General features: G+C 35.8%; 1 protein-coding gene across 1 annotated transcript in view; it reads left to right on the top strand.

Moving 5' to 3' along the window:
• Positions 1-16240, top strand: part of Il1rapl2 (interleukin 1 receptor accessory protein like 2) — a 1274770-nt gene that overhangs the window by 1216664 nt on the left and 41866 nt on the right. The window contains exon 6 of the mRNA XM_008852990.1: positions 2199-2328. Coding sequence (XP_008851212.1) covers positions 2199-2328 — 130 coding nt within the window. The remainder of the gene's footprint in view (positions 1-2198; positions 2329-16240) is intronic.

Below are 16240 nucleotides of genomic sequence, written 5' to 3'. Positions count from 1 at the left end.
GAAAATATATAATTGCTTATATATTTAATGAGAAATATATAACTAAAAGATTTATAAAATAAAAAGTGGCTAAAGAGATGTTTCCATGGTTAAGAGCACTGAGTGCTCTTGCAGGAGACCCAAACTCAATTCCCAACACCAAATTGGCAGCTAACAACTGTAACTCCAATTCCAGGGGATCTAACTCCCTCTTCTGATCGCTGCAAACATTAATGACACAGTGCACTTACATATATGCAGGCAATACATTTATACACATAAAAATAATAATAACAACAAAATATTAAAAAATTATTGCATACAATTATTTAATCACTGTGTCAAACAGAAAATATAGACTATATTGTAAGACTGAGTTTTTCCTATATGTACAGTTCATAGATATATTTGTAATTGAAATTAATTTCTTTGGTTTATGTATTAAGAGTCTCCAGAGAGGTAGATAATTTATTATCAATATTACCTCATGTGTGCTGGATAACTTTAATGTCAACTTGATACACCTGGGTTGAGGGAGCCTCAGTCGGGGAGTTGCCTTCATTAGACTGACCTGTGGCCATGTCCATGGGGCACCTTCTTGATTGTTGAGTGATGTGGGAGGGCCCAGCCCACTGTGAGTGGTGCCACCCCTGGGCAGGGGTGTTGCATAAGAAAGCAAGCTGAGCAGGGGCCAGGGAAGCAAGCCAGTAAGCAGCATTCCTCCATGGCCTGTGCTCCAGCTCCTGCCTCCAGGTTCCTGCCTTGAGTTCCTATCTGGGGCTCTTGGATGAACTGTGACCCAGGATATGTAAGCTAAATAAACCCTTTCCTCCCCAAGTTGGTATTAATCAAAGTGTTTTGTCGCAGCAATGGAGAGACAAACTAAGACACTCATGTGACTGTAGAAATTGAGAAGGCCCTTTACAAGCCAGGAAAGCAGCATGGTTCAACCCAATTTGTGAAGTCTTAGAAACAGGTAGCATTTGGTCCAAAGTTGAAGGCCCAAGAATTTTGGGGTCTGTTAGTGGATATTCCTGAGGACAGAAGATAAAGGGTTTCCAAACTCTAGGAAGGAGAGTGAATTTTCCTTTCCTCTGTACGGCTTTTGTACACTGTCATCAAAGTACCTAAGAAAACAATGAAAGGAAGAAGGATTTATTTCACCTTTCACTTTCAGTGAGTTCATCCCCTGGTTGTTCAACTCCATGTCCTTGGGAAGAACCTCAAGGTGGCAGAAGCCTGTGGTAGAAGACTGCTTCTCTTCATTTCTTGGCAGATGGTCAACAAAGAGACCGGGACTACAAAAGATGCAAGGGCACAATATAGCCCCAAGTACATGGTACCAGAAACCTACTTCCTCCTACTCGGCCTCATCTGCCACCCTTCTCCACATTCCAATAATGCAATCATATTATATTAAGAATTCATAGAATTTTCGGCTGTTTAAAGTCCTTGTGATCTTGTCTCCAGAAATGCCATGAGAGGTACAAGTATGGAGGTACTTTGCAGCCCTAGCATTTCTTAGTTCAATCAAGTTAAAAATCAAAATTAACCATCAGGAAGCAGGGGAGATGACTCAGTGGTTAAAGTGCTTGCTGCACATGCATGTGCACCAGAGCCTGGATAGCCTAGCACCCGTATGAAAATCTGGATAGGGTAGTAGGGCCTTCCCGTAACCCCACTGTAGGAGATCAGAGACAGACAGGTTCCAGGAGCTTGCTGGCTAGCCAGTTTACAACAAAGGCAACTTTCAGATTCAGTGAGAGACCCTGTCTCAAAAAGAAACAAAGGTAAGTCTGTACAATTTTAATAGTGGATAGTCTAGTAACAGTATGGTATGTCTTCTCAATAATCAAGAATTAATTATTCTTTTGAATAATTTAAATTTAAAGGCAAATCCCAATGAGGAGCATTTAATACTCTCAAAAATAAAAATAATAAGAGACAATTTCCATTTGATTCTTTCACATTAGTTCCAGAAAAAGTCACGTGTAATTAAAATATTATAAAGTAATGATTTCAATGTCTATAATAGTTTGAATTTAAAATTTTCCCAAAGGCACTTATAATAAATTTTTCATACATACTATGATAAGATGATCGGAAGAAGCATTAAAAAAAAAAACCCTCTGAGTTTTTCTTCTTAGGTAACCTGGCCATCCTTGCTTCCTAATGATAACAGGAGGAGATTTGCTCACTTATTTTTCTCTCTTTCTCAGGTAAACCTCTGAACATTCCTTGCAAAGCTTTCTTTGGATTCAGCGGAGAGTCTGGACCAATGATGTACTGGATGAAAGGCGAGAAGTTTATTGAAGAACTGGCAGGTCACATTAGAGAAGGTGAAATAAGGTATAGGATTATTTTCCCTTGCTGTATTTGCAATCAAGCAATAAAACAACCTAGAAGGGATTCTGCCCAAGGTTTTAATTAAAACTTCAAATCATTTCCTTCTCCAAGTACTGAATATTAGGGAGACCAAGGGTAGTGACTACCTTCAAATATGCATATTTGCAAGCATCTATTATCAGGAGTGTTTTCTGTAGTTCTCAGAAAATGCCATCAGAGTATAACGATCCCCTCAAATCTTTCTAAGCAAATTCCTTTGTGTTTCCAAACCTTAGACTACTGTTCCTGCATCTAGAAACAGCAATTGTTTAAACTTTGCAGGCGATGTCTGAGTTTGCTGACAGATATCTCTGCAATCCCTGGGAGCAAACAGCCTTCAAACCTCGGAACTGTAAAGCTGTGGTAGTAGTAACCTGATACTCTTCCAAAATAGCTGTCAATTCCTGTGTTTATTTTTCCCGGTGGCCACTGATCTTTCTGAAAGTGTCTAATCCTTCCGGTTAGCACTTCTCTGGATATTTTGCACTACCCTCTTACAGATGAATCTTCTTGCTGTATAGGTACCAAATTAATTCAATTGCATTTCTTTTTTTCATTCTAACTAGTATCTTCTTGTTTGTGCAAAAGGTAGGTATTCTTTCCTACTTCAACTGATTTCAAAGACAATGATGCATGGTGAATGTTCCTCTTATTGATAGGTGTGGGGTCAGTTTCCCTCCACTCCCTCTAAGAATCATGTAGTAGATATAAGTTTAATTTTTCAGACTTGTCTTAATATATATTTTTTTCTGTGTTTTCTTTATTTATTTTCTGAGATGGGGTCTTATGTTATTATGGATGTTCTTAGAACTCCTTCCCCAAGGGATCCTCCCCGTGAGCCTTCCAAATACATGCAACTACAGGCACTATTGTGCATTGGTCTTCGCTCAAGTTTTTCTCAAGTATATATTATATCTGTGTATATAAAAACACTACGTAGCACTTATGATGATTAAGATGATTTCTAATTAATCCTATGTCTATCTTCATGTATACACTCATGACTCTAACCTAGGGATACATAATTTTGAGGGTTCATGAGCTCTAAAGGCACATACAAAAACATGTACAATTGGAGCATATTTTTAGGAAAAATATTCTAGGCAAAGTTATTGGACATCATCAGTTGCCAGGGAAATCAAAAGCATGTGATACTGCTTTGTACTTGCGGGTCCACCCCAAGGTCTCGCCCTGGAGGGACCTGCCACGATGGGGGTCAGGGAAAGATGAGTGCGCTGTCTGCCCCTTTTGCCAAGGACAATGAGATGCAACAGGGAGTCTAGTCAAGCAGGAACTCATTTATTGCAGGTGTCAAGGAGCTTATATAGGCAAAAACCACAGTTTGGAAATCCCCTCGGAAACCCCTCCCCCGATGCACCCAATCAACTTAAAGGTCAACCCGCCACATGGGCAGGGTCCCATAGGCGTCCACGTTAATCACGCGCTGATCATGCACCGCCCAGGGGTGCAGAAGGACTGGCATCCAATCTGATGATTTTCAAGACAAGTCAGGCCGTGCCCTGCTTACTTCCTCTAGGCGCCATCTTGGCAAGGCATGGCCTTTAGGTCCCCACAGTACTCATTAGGATGGCTGCAGTAAAAATGACAGGCAGTAAATTGTATTGGCAAAGATGTAAAGAGATTAGGAACTTCACACACTTGTACCAGAAAATGTAAAGTGGTGCAACGATTTGGGAAAACAGTCTGGTAAATCCTCAAATGCTTAAGCATATGGTACAGTAGTATACCTCCTAGGTATATACCCACCCAAAATCAGAGAATACATCCACATAAAACATGTACACAATTGTATATGGCAGCATAAAGGTGGAAGCAATCTAAATGTCTATCAAAAGATGAATGGATAAAGGAAATGTGGTGTATCCATACAGTAGAACATTGTTTGCTCTAGAAAACTGAAATTTGGTATGTACTACAACATGAATGAACCTTGAAAACATCTGTAAAACAAACCAATTGGAAAAAAAGCACTTGTGTGATTTCTTTTACATGAAATTTCCAGAATAAGAAAAGTTGCACAGATTTAAAGGTGATTCCTACCTGCTTAAGGATGCTTGGTTTGAAGGATGGAGAGATTCCTAAAGCCACACTATATGGGTGCTACACTTTTGGTGGCCAAATACAAATTAAAATAAGCACATCATTTACAAGTGCACAGTTCAGTGTCATTTTGGATATCCAAAATATTGCACAACTACTACCACTATCTATGACAAGTATACTTTTATCATTCCAAAAGTAAATCCTGGACCCATTCGACAAGCTAGAGCTTCTTTTCAGACAATAAATATGTTATAGGATCAACCATGGTGACAATTACATATGTTTGTCAACATCCTAAAACAACTAAATATAGACCTTCAGTGGGGAAATTGTATGGTATGTGAATTTCATCACAATAAAGCCAATTTGAAGGATATTTTGAGGTAGGGTCTTTTACAGGTGAAACTGGTATTGAATTCCTTATCATCTCACTTCTACATTCCTAGTGTGAGTATGTCAGGCCTGAACCACTGCATTTGACTTTGCAATGAGGTAATTTTAGTGTTTATTTTATTGTTAAATTTAATTTTTAAATTTATTTTATTAGTTACCTTACACAGAGTATATCTTCAGAAAAATAATTGGTATAATACACATAATTCTTAAATATCCAATCCCTTTTATCTTTAAATTTTCTAGTCAGTATATTATATTAATCAATTTCCTGAAGATTTTCTTGAAACTAATACAACTGAGTTAGTTATAAATCATTTCAGAATGTTCATTTTCAAATTATTATCAATACATATACTTTTAAAAACGTCACTCTTCATTTTTCTCTGATGAAGAAACTAGTCCTCAAAAGGACAAGTGTTAACTACATTAGTACATACTTAGCTCCTAATTGAGTTTCTATTACCAAAAGCTCAGAGCCGGGTTTCCTAAGCAAGAATAGAAATTGTATGAACCTAAAATAATTACCTCCCTTTTCTTGTACATGACTGAGTGGATTTTTTAAAGTAAACCGTTTTATTGGAGTATAATTGACAGGCAATAAACCACACAAGGTGAACAAGCTATACAAACTGATTGATATATGTATATGCTTGTGAAACTGTTGCCATAAAGAAGATATCAACTCTTGCTTCCTGGTGCCCCTTTGGACTCCTTCTCACAACACTAATCTTGTCAGTATAAACCAGTCTAAATTTTGTAGTGTTTTATATTTTAAAAAATCAGGCATTAGGTACTCTCTTGTATTTATATTATTTTACATAGTAAGTCATTTAAAGAATTATTCATGTTGCTTTTTGCAGGAATGCTTTATTCTCTTGATACCGATAAGTACTGTTACATGGCTATATTGCAAAAAGATTTCATCATCCATTTAGCTGCTGATGAATCTTAGAGTTGTGTCTAATTTGGAACAAATACAAATGGTATGAACATTCTTGTATATGTTTCTTTTAATGCAGGTAAATTTCATTTCTCTTAACTAAATACCTAGATGTGGAGTAGGTAAATCATATAGCAAGTACATACCTTAGTTCATTTTTAGCTATTTTTAAATGGTATTTTAGTGTAACTTGTGGCAAATTTATTATTATTATTTATTTGTTGTTTCCATACATGAAATTCTTTTTTAAATTTTTTTTAATATAAGTATGGTATTCTCTTAAAAATATTTGTACATATTTGTGCGGCAAAGTTCACTCAGCAGTCTCATCTTCTCAATTTTTTTTTTTCATTTTTATATGCTTGGCCACTTTGGACTCTTCTAGAAAACAAAGTTTATTTTTTGATAACAAGCCTAATCTTTTTCAATCCTGTCTGAAACAGAAATTTGTAAAGATGGTACAGGTAGGTCTTATATATCTTGAATCTAATTTCTCCTATTATTTATTAAGAGATTAATTTCTACTATATTCATTACAATTCATGAATCAAAAATCACTGCATTGCTATTAACTAAGATCTATTTTAAAATTCAGATTTCCTTAGGTGTGCCAAGTGCTCTTTCTTTCTCTAGGATTAACTGTTTAAGAACTTGGCTAATTATACTTCAGTGAAGTTGCTGCTGCTCCCTGACAGAAAGTGAGAGGAGCGGGTAGAAGAAAAGGCAGGCAAATATGAAGCAAGCCCAGAGCAGCAGCAGCAGCAGCAGCAGCAGCAGCAGCAGCAGCAGCTGTATTCAGTGCTAAATGAGTCAGTTTTTCAGGACCTGCAAGATGTTATTGTTTATTTGATTTTTTTTATATTTTATTTCTCTACTTGCCCCAAACCTTTACCCTTAGTGGGATGAAAAGGAAGAATACATATAATTTGCTTGCAGTGGAGGAAAGTTGCAGAGTATTTGTTTTGAAAATTTTACAAAACCAGCTTGCTAAATAGAGACACCTTTAGAGAAATAAAAACTAAGAGGTGGGAATTCCTGGCCAAGGTAAACACATGGTCAGCCATTTTGTCGTATTAATTGTGTGATCTGTGATTTATTTGGGAGCTTGTGTGTTTTCCAGCATTCCTTCGGGCTATGGCTACTTTTGCTAACGTAGGAATATTAGACCCTGTCTTCTAGTCTCCAAAGCCAATGTCCTTGAAAGAAAGCATACAAGAGTTTCATACAGCATAGAAGATTAGACCACATAAGAGAGTTAAATAAAAAAAAAATTGCTAACAACACAATTACTAGAACCAAGAGATGATCTGCATTCTTCCACAGCCCACACATTTTCTCCAAAGGGAATAACTTTAAATGCAAAATGCTGAGGAATTTAATTAGAGGGTTTCTCTCAAAGGCATTTCTATAAACAAAACAGATTTCTGGATACATGCTTTCCTTCAGGGTTATCTTTTCTTTCTTCAGGTTACTATGATAAACTATTTTGGATTGTGTAATTTGTAAGCAACAGAAATTTATTTCTCACCCTCACAAAGGCTAGGAAATTTAAGATCAAGAAGCCATGAGATTTGGTGCCTGGTGCGATCTTGTTATTCACACATGGCAGCTTCTGGGTTTCTTAGCATAGCATAAGGGGCAAAAGAGATCTCAAGTCTTTTATATAAACAGTAATTCCATCATGAGAACAAGGCCTTCATAAATAGATCAATTTTCAAAGGCCCAACTGATAACATTAATAGATCTTATGTTCAGCTGCAGTATATGAATTCTGGAAGAGAGACACGAATACTCAGATTATAGAAAGAACATTGAGTTGTACTTCTTGTATTGGACATGCATGTCAACAGTGCATTACCTAAAAGCAGAATAGTGATTCTTACAGACCGAGAAAGGGAAAGAGCTGGGTTGTTGGATTTGATCAGTGCATGCTGTGTACATGTATAGGACTCTCCTAATAAAATCCCATTAATATGTACAATTAAATTACTTTAAAAATAAAGTTTACTGCTAAATAGATAAAGCTAAAGATGTAAATAAATAGATGTCAGGCAGTAGACAAATGGAGAAGGGACTGTAGAGGCCCAGATTTGTCAACAGAAACAACTTCTCTGCCAGGATTATCAATTTCCTGGATGCAGATTGATCATAGAAGTATGCATTGCAATTTTAATCTCTTAATATTTTCCCCAGAGAAATAGAAGACAAAATCATAGCTCAGGGAAAAGCTTTCATATTTACTGAGGTGATAATTCTACTTAATCCTCAGAAAGGGGAATCTCAGTATTTAGCATATTTCCTGTCATTTGTCCAGCATTTGAGTTCAATAGTTGATCAGGGTTTTAGACTTCTCATTCTTTTCCCTTTTGGGTAATTTTCACCACTGACGTCCCTAACACCTCCTTGTTTTGCCATACATTCCATTATTTACCTTTAAGTAAAGAATAATCACACAGACCTTTCATGTCTCTGAAGTTGCAATAACACTGAGCCCCAGCCTGTCCAAGACAATTACATCAAAACCCATCTAGTGACTATGTAAAATATAATTTGGTTAAATGGTAAGGGTTTCGTGTGCAGTATACATGTTTCATTGTTTTTATACAACATAAAGTGATTCTACAATATTTCCTTCTGAAAACTTCACCTTGTGTGTTCAGATAAACCAAATAATCATTTGAAGAAAACCCAATGAGACCTATCATTAAGAGGGACATCCTAATTTCTATGCCACTGCAAAGCTTGATGGGGCCTGCTTTATATAGTGGGAATAGAAAGGTCATGGAAAGTATTATCTTTTAAGGGTGAAAATCTTAGCCTGCTTCAGTTGTAAACACACATGTGATTTTCTTTCAAGTAATCGATTAATTAACAAGAAACATACAAATTTTTTAAAAAGAATTTTTTACTGAAAATGTTCCATGGTACTAATTAAAATGCCAGAAAAAATTGAACCAATGTCATTAAATCAAATATTATAGTCTTTAAGGGTTCCTACAGGGTTGTGAATTGCATCTGATTAGTTAAAGAACCTGGATAAATTTCATGAAGAATGTTTTGTCCCAATGGAGAGCAATTTTGTGTTATAAATCCCACTCTACAAATCGCTCTGTCAATAATAAATGTTTCCTTCCCAAGGCAATGCTATAAAACAGTTTACCAAATCTTTTATAATTCTTGGCCTAGAAAACATATTCAATCTAAAAGGTTTATCAGCAAAGCTTCTTAAAATGCAAATAATTTCATTTACATTCAATTCTTGAAAGGCAGCAAATTGAATAGAGGCTTTGTTATTTTAAAGTTGCTTTATTCCCACTTGCTTTCCCTTCTTTCTGGTCTACTGTTCCATGCCTTTACGTTTAATGTGTTCTCTTTGAATGAGTGAATGCAGTACTCTAACAAAGGAAGAAATGTGATATAAATAAAAATATTTTATTCTTTATATAAGATTACTCTATCATAAAGATCCCAAATGACTATTAACAATGCACCCTTCAGACAAAATAATATGCAGTATGTGTAGTTTTTCCCCTTGACAGTTATGCATCACTTAATGAAAGGAATACATTCTGAAAAGCATCCTGTAGTTTTATGCTGCATTGTATGGATATCATAGAGTATATAACCAGAGCTTATGATGAATATGATGCCACTAGATTATATCATCTTAGGGTAATGTGGTCATGACATAGTCAACCATTTACTTAAGTGACTTTGTACCACTTGTGACTATGTAGAAGAAATAATTGGTGTCCAAGGCAGCCCAGAAGAAATAATAGGCTCTTCTTTGGCAATTTCACATATAATTTTTCAATACCTTTAAGGATTCCGCATATCTTTGATTTCCCCAGAGTTAAGCTTCAAAAGTATTCTCTTTATTTTTCCCACTCTCAGCCCATCTACCAGAAGAAGGAACATGGATCAATCAATTTGCCTTTTTAAAAGGAAATTTTAAATAATATCACACCCATTCATGAGAGTAAATTTTGTAAGTCTTACAAAGACTTACATAGTAAATAAAAGTTTTATAGGCAGCATGGTATTTCTCCAGGTCAGTCTTAACTGCCATTAATCTGAAATTTTCCATTTATCTAAAATATCATTTTTGATGGAGTGGTATCTATTTATTATTCACATTTCCATGTTGAGTTTTAGACTCGGTGCATACGTAAAATATTGAAAGTCCACCTAATATATTTGTTATTTCTCTTCACTTACAGGGTGTGCTCTAGACACCCACCCTCAACTTCATTGTCTTGGAATCTGTTTCACTGGACAAGAACCTATAATAATGTTAATAACAATAATAATGCAACTTCATATTTTTATAATACATAGCAGATTACAAAAATATTTTGACATCCTAAATCACATTGGAGACTCATGGTAGTCAGGTGAGATAAACAACATTGTCTCTATTTGGTAATTAAAGAAACTGGCATTTACAGACTGAGGAAGAATTGCCTCTCAGCAGTTTATAAATTTGGTTAGCCTATATTGAATTAATCAAAACGTTACTCTCAAAAATCCTCAGTTGTCCTGAATGTTTGATTTCATTCCCCATTTATGCCATAGAGAGTCAAATCCTACCTGGGCCTGAAAGAGTGAAAGTCAGTATGGTGTGAGAAAAAGCAGTCCTGCAATTAATCAGGTGGGAGGACAGACAGATAAAGCCAGCTGCAAAGTTAACAGAAAACACTGCTTCTCAAGGGTCATGTAGCAGTTGTAAAACCATAAGGACCCTGTCCTCCCTTGAGTGATTACTGCCTTCCTACCAATAATTCCCAGATCTGCTTTGCTATTGGCATTTTTTACTAGGAATACTCAATAGGTAAGGCACACTCACCTCATGACAAAAACCCAATCCCAAATTAATTCCCAATTTGCTAATCCCACTTCACAAACGAACCCAGAAGTTACCATTTCTTCCCTAGACCTCCTCAGAATCTTAGAATCTTAAAGTTAAACTTCTGGTTTTCGATGAAGGAACCATTGATAGTTGCTAGTCTGCCTCTCCCTCAATACATTGAGTCAATAAATCTTATCTTGTCAGACCACAGACTTGATGTTGGTCTTTTACTAGCAAGGCTTTAATAGGGAAAAGGGAAACACATAACATCAAAAGAGAGATTTGTTCAATTAAATGTTTTTCTTAACATACCTCTTATCCTTCATAGTCTCAGTCATCATATCTGCATGATGGCTCATAATTCAGAATAATAACCCAGAGCCTCTGCATGATGATAAGACATCAAAGGAGGACTCAAGTCAGTTAAAGGGAGTATTTATAGTGAATGGAAATTGGGCTTAGACATTTTAGATGTACCTCAATTAAGAAGCCAACCAAGTTTTGTATTTAAATCTCAGGTGAACAGAAAATTCAGTCACACAGAATCCCATCCATGCACAATTCAGTCAATCGAGATTTCCCTGCATCTATGTTCTTTGTCTCAATGCCATTTCACAACTCTCTCCTATAGTGCTTTTTTTAGGGTTTGATTGTTAGGTGAGCAGGGAACAGCAGTCTCTTAAACTAGAATAGTTCCTAGCCTCAGTTTATTTCTTACTAATAAATACATAGAGTACCCAGTTTACAATTGTTCAGATTATGATTTTGAAATCAATCAAAAGAAATGCACATTTAATAGGAACTATTTAAAATTTGAAGTGTTGATCTTTTCCCAGACTGAGGATAAAGGATATGATACTCTTTGCTGTGCTGGGCAGTACAACCATTCTGCAGTCCCAGTCAGCCATAAATCATAAAAACACACCCCATTCTCCATGATGCACTGTGTTATGTTATGTTCAGTCAGTTGAGTGAATTAAATGCATGTTTGAATGAGGACATATTCAATTTACAATGTTTATCAGGATATAAACCTATCATACACAAAAGAGGATTTGTAATTTATTTTTAAATTGTATTTCTTATCTTTTGTGTGTATATGGGTGTGTGTGTGTGTGTGTGTGTGTGTGTGTGTGTGTGTGTGTATGCTGGGTACAGGTGGAAGTTTTCTGCCATTGCCGGTGTGAGTATGGAGATCAGAAGAAAATTTTCAGGAGTTGGTTCTCTCTTTCAACCTTGTTGAGGCAAGATTGCTTTTGTTTCTGCCAGGCTGCAAACTCCTGGTTAGCTGGCCCACAAGCTTCTAAGTGATTCGCGTGTCTTCCTTCCATGTCACTGTATGACTGTTGATATTACAGATGCATGCCACTGCATCTGGATTTTTTTACATGGGTTCCAGTTACTGAGATCAACTCATCAGGCTTTCATAGTACGTACATTTACCTGCTGAGACATCTCAGTGGCCCTGATTCTGTACTTTGTGATCATGATAGTAGTAGTGGCAATAATGGTGACTGTGACCTGGAGCAAGCAATGCAGAGGATGGACTAGAGAATCAATGGTAGTAATTCAGCCTCTTTATAAGTGACTGAAAGCATGGCAGCTATGGGAGGAAACCTGAAAATAGTTTAGTAGTTTAGAATCTTCCTGCTAAAGCGGAGCTTTTACTCAGTATACATGAGCTGTTGTGTTCAAGATCCTCGACAGACAATAAAATCCATACATACTGCAGTATCATATGATATCACATAGTTAATTGCATATTTATCTTAAATGATAAGAAATAAAATTTAGACATATTGATGGGGTAAAATAGAGCATTTCAATGTCTGCATGAATAGTGTATTGTATAAATTAGGTCCAACATACATATTCTTTCATATACTTATTTATTTATGATGAAAATATTTCAAAATCCATTCTTCTAGGTTTTGTGATATACCTTATTGTTGTCTATATTCACCTTACTCTATAATAGCATACCACAGCTACTTGATGCCAATACAGTCAAATACATTAGAACCAATTGGTGAACTTGTCCTCATCTTCCCTTACCTCTGAGAATGATTATTCTCTCAACCTCTATAAGATTAACCTTTAAGTGGAATTCTTCATATGAGTAAGATCATGCAGTACTCATCTTTTCCATATTTGTAAAATCACCTCCAGTTGTTTATTTTACCTAATACAGTGCAAATACTATGTAAAAGTTGTTATATCATGTGGTTCAGGAAATGACAAGTAAAACATGTCTGCACATGTTAATACAAGGATTATTACTTCCAATTCTTTTTTTTTAATCTGTGGAAGTACAACTCACAGGTACAGACAGCTCCTAGTTCTTCATCATTTATTTCTGCTTTCACTTCCATAGTTAAATCATAACAGGATTTTGATAATGAGAAATAATGAAAAATAGCTAGAAATAGTTGCTTTTACTAATATACTTGAGCTCATCCCTATTTAAGTTCGTGGAAATTTTGAAATATCTGTTTAACAGCATTGATTATATCAAATTGACTTCATATAATATATTGCTAGCATCATACCAGGTACCCAAACTTTATTTTTTAAACAAGATTTAAGTTCACAGAAAATAGGAACAAACCTTAGAATTCTCTTATATCTGTGCTCCCTGGACTGCCTCCCCCACTATCAACATGCACCACCAAATGGGCATATTCACTAATAATCAATGAAACCTACTTTGACACAACCTTATTATGTAAAATCTGCAGTGTACAATAGAATTTATTTCTGGTGCTGTTCATGCCATGTGTTTTAACAACTGTAAGGTAACATGTCACTTGTTATTATAGTGCCATGTGTAATACTTTCAGTAACACATATTTGTCTCTTTCCTTCAAAATTACTGCAGCTTCTAATTTTTGTGCTATATACAATTGTCTTTTCTAAAATGTCATACAGTTGGAATTACACTCTATGTATACTTTCCAAATCATATGGTACAGAGCTTTCAGATTGTTTTTTCATTTAATTATATGCATTTGTGGGAATTCTGTGTCTGCCCATGGCATTTCACTTTTAAGGATTTTTATTTATTATTTTTATTTTTTGTGTATGCTTGTATTGCCTGCATTAGTGTAAGGGCACCTTGTGCAATGCTTACAGATGTCAGAAGAGGATGTCGGAGCCCCCAGAACTGGATTTACAGACTGTTGTTTTCTGCCATATGGGTGCTGGGAATCAAACCCAGGTCCTCTGCAAGAGCAGATAGTGCTCTTAGCCTCTGACCCATCTCTCCAGCCCCAGGTGTTTCACCTTTTTAGGACTTTGCATTCCATTTATTCCATGTGTATTTACTAGTACTTCTGATGCTACCAGCACTGGGCCAGCTGCTGATGATATGAAAATTAAGACTAAATGATGCCTGTGTCAAGTTTTTGACACTGCAAATCAACCTTATGATCTACAAAGTTCACTCTCAAGAACTACACAATTGAGTTACAAAAACATCTCATGTTTTCAGTAAGTTAATGAATTTGTGCTAGGTTACATTCATAACTATTTTCACTCATACGCAGCCTTTGGGAAGAACATGAGGGTACTGGCCTCTGCTTCCATCTGCCATCATGATATTCTTTCTATCTTACCAGAGGCTCACAATCAATACAGCCAAAGACTGTGGACTGAAAGCTGTGACACTATGAACCAACATAAATAATTCCTTCCTTCAAGTAGTTCTCTTGGGTAGTTGGTCACAATAAAAGATAGCTGACTAACATGATTAGGCTTGTGTTAAATGTATAGATTTATATATTGAGATAACCGATTTTGACTATGTTGGATCTTCATATCCATGAGCATAACAGAACTATATTAGATGTTGTACATGTTTTTAAGTTTACACAAAATATTGCACACTTGAGGGTGTTAATGCAAACAATGATGTTCTTCCTTTTCTTATTAGTGATGTAGAAAAAGGCAATATAATTTTATTTTTTCACCTGAAAATCCTTCCATCTCTTTATACCTTACTAGCTCCAGGAGATTTTCACTGATATTTTGGAATATTTCTCTATAAACCAATCTTAACACATGCAGTCAGAGGTTTCCTAAAATAGATTTTTATTTATTTTTTGAGAATTTCATACCCTGTTCCTCTCGCCAGCTCATTTCAGGGCACTCCCATCATGTCTCCCTCCTAACTCCATGTCCTCAGTTTTTAACCCACTATGTCCAATTAGTGCTGCTTGTATGTGCATGGGTGCAGACCATCCACTGAAGCATGGACAATCTACCAGGGACCACATCCCCCCCGAAAACAAACTTCTTCCCACAGTAGCCACTAACTACCAGTAGCTGCTCAGCTAGGGTTCATGAGTCCCTCCACTGTGCCTGCTGGAATTTTTTTAACATTCAAAAATTTTTTCATGTTTATTTATTTAGCACTTAATCTATTTGGACATTGTACTAAGCAGTTATAATAGCAAATAGAAACAGACATGGTCCCCCTTCTCTTGGAGACACTGAATTAACAATCAAACATTAAGTAAATAATTATTCAAATGTGTGTATAATTCATAAATTAGAAATCAAATTATTAAATAATCAGCCAATGAATGTATGTTCATTTTTTGGCCAGCTTGATCTCCAGAAGACAATGTTTCTTTGCTCTATAGTCTTTCTAAGACTTTGACTTATTTTTTTAATTTAAATATTTTTTTATTTTTTTTATTTTGTGTGTGTGAGTGTTATACCTGCATGTAAGTAAGTGCACCCATGAGGAGGACAGAAAAGGCTGTCAGAACCTGCAACTGGAGTTATGGACAGTTGTTAGCTGCCATGTGGGTGCTGGGATTCGAACCCAGGTCTTCTGCAAGAACAGTCAGTGTTCTTAACCACTGAGCCATCTCTCCAGCCCCGACATTGACTTTTATAATCATTTTCTCTCCTCTTCTTCAAATGTTTTCCTGAACCTTGGTGGGAGAGAGTGGTGTATAGATGTCTCATTTAGGGCTGAGCATTCCACAGTTACTCTCTGCACATTGACTGGTTGTGAATCTTTAAATCTGTGGTATACATTTTATTTCCTTTTCTGATCTTGTTGAGTTAAAGTCTGCCATATGATGTTGTAGAGGGAGGATGAAAGAAAGGAGACAACTTTATCATGTTCCTGATGTTGTAGAGGGAGGATGAAAGAAGGGAGACAACTTTATCATGTTCCTGATCATAGAGACAAAAGCATTCATTTTTTCTACCATGAAATGCAATGTTAGCTATAGGTCAGACTTCTATATGTGTTATTTATCAAGTAGTTCTTTAACTGTACTTTTCACAGTTTGTATCATAAACAGGTGTTAAGTTTTTTCAAATGGTCATTGATATAAACATATTTTTCTTTAGTCTGGTGTGACATATTATGTTAATTTATTTTCAAATGTTAAACAAGTCTGACATACTTGGGATAAATCCTCCTTAGCCATTATTAACGATTTTTATACATAATAAGTATATTTGATTTGCTAATCTTTTGTCAAAGATTTTTCAATCTAAGTTCATGTCAGATAGTAATCTTTAGTTTTGCTTTCTTCTAAGTTCTTTGGCATTAGCCTACTGCTGACTTTGAATAGTGTATCAATAAGTACCCCCTCTGTTTCTATTTA

Source organism: Nannospalax galili, unplaced genomic scaffold, assembly GCF_000622305.1.
Source record: "Nannospalax galili isolate Female #2095 unplaced genomic scaffold, S.galili_v1.0 scaffold25, whole genome shotgun sequence".
In the NCBI taxonomy this organism is placed as follows: domain Eukaryota; kingdom Metazoa; phylum Chordata; class Mammalia; order Rodentia; family Spalacidae; genus Nannospalax; species Nannospalax galili.
Note: the sequence above shows the minus strand (reverse complement) of the source record. Positions and strands in the feature narration are given on the sequence as shown.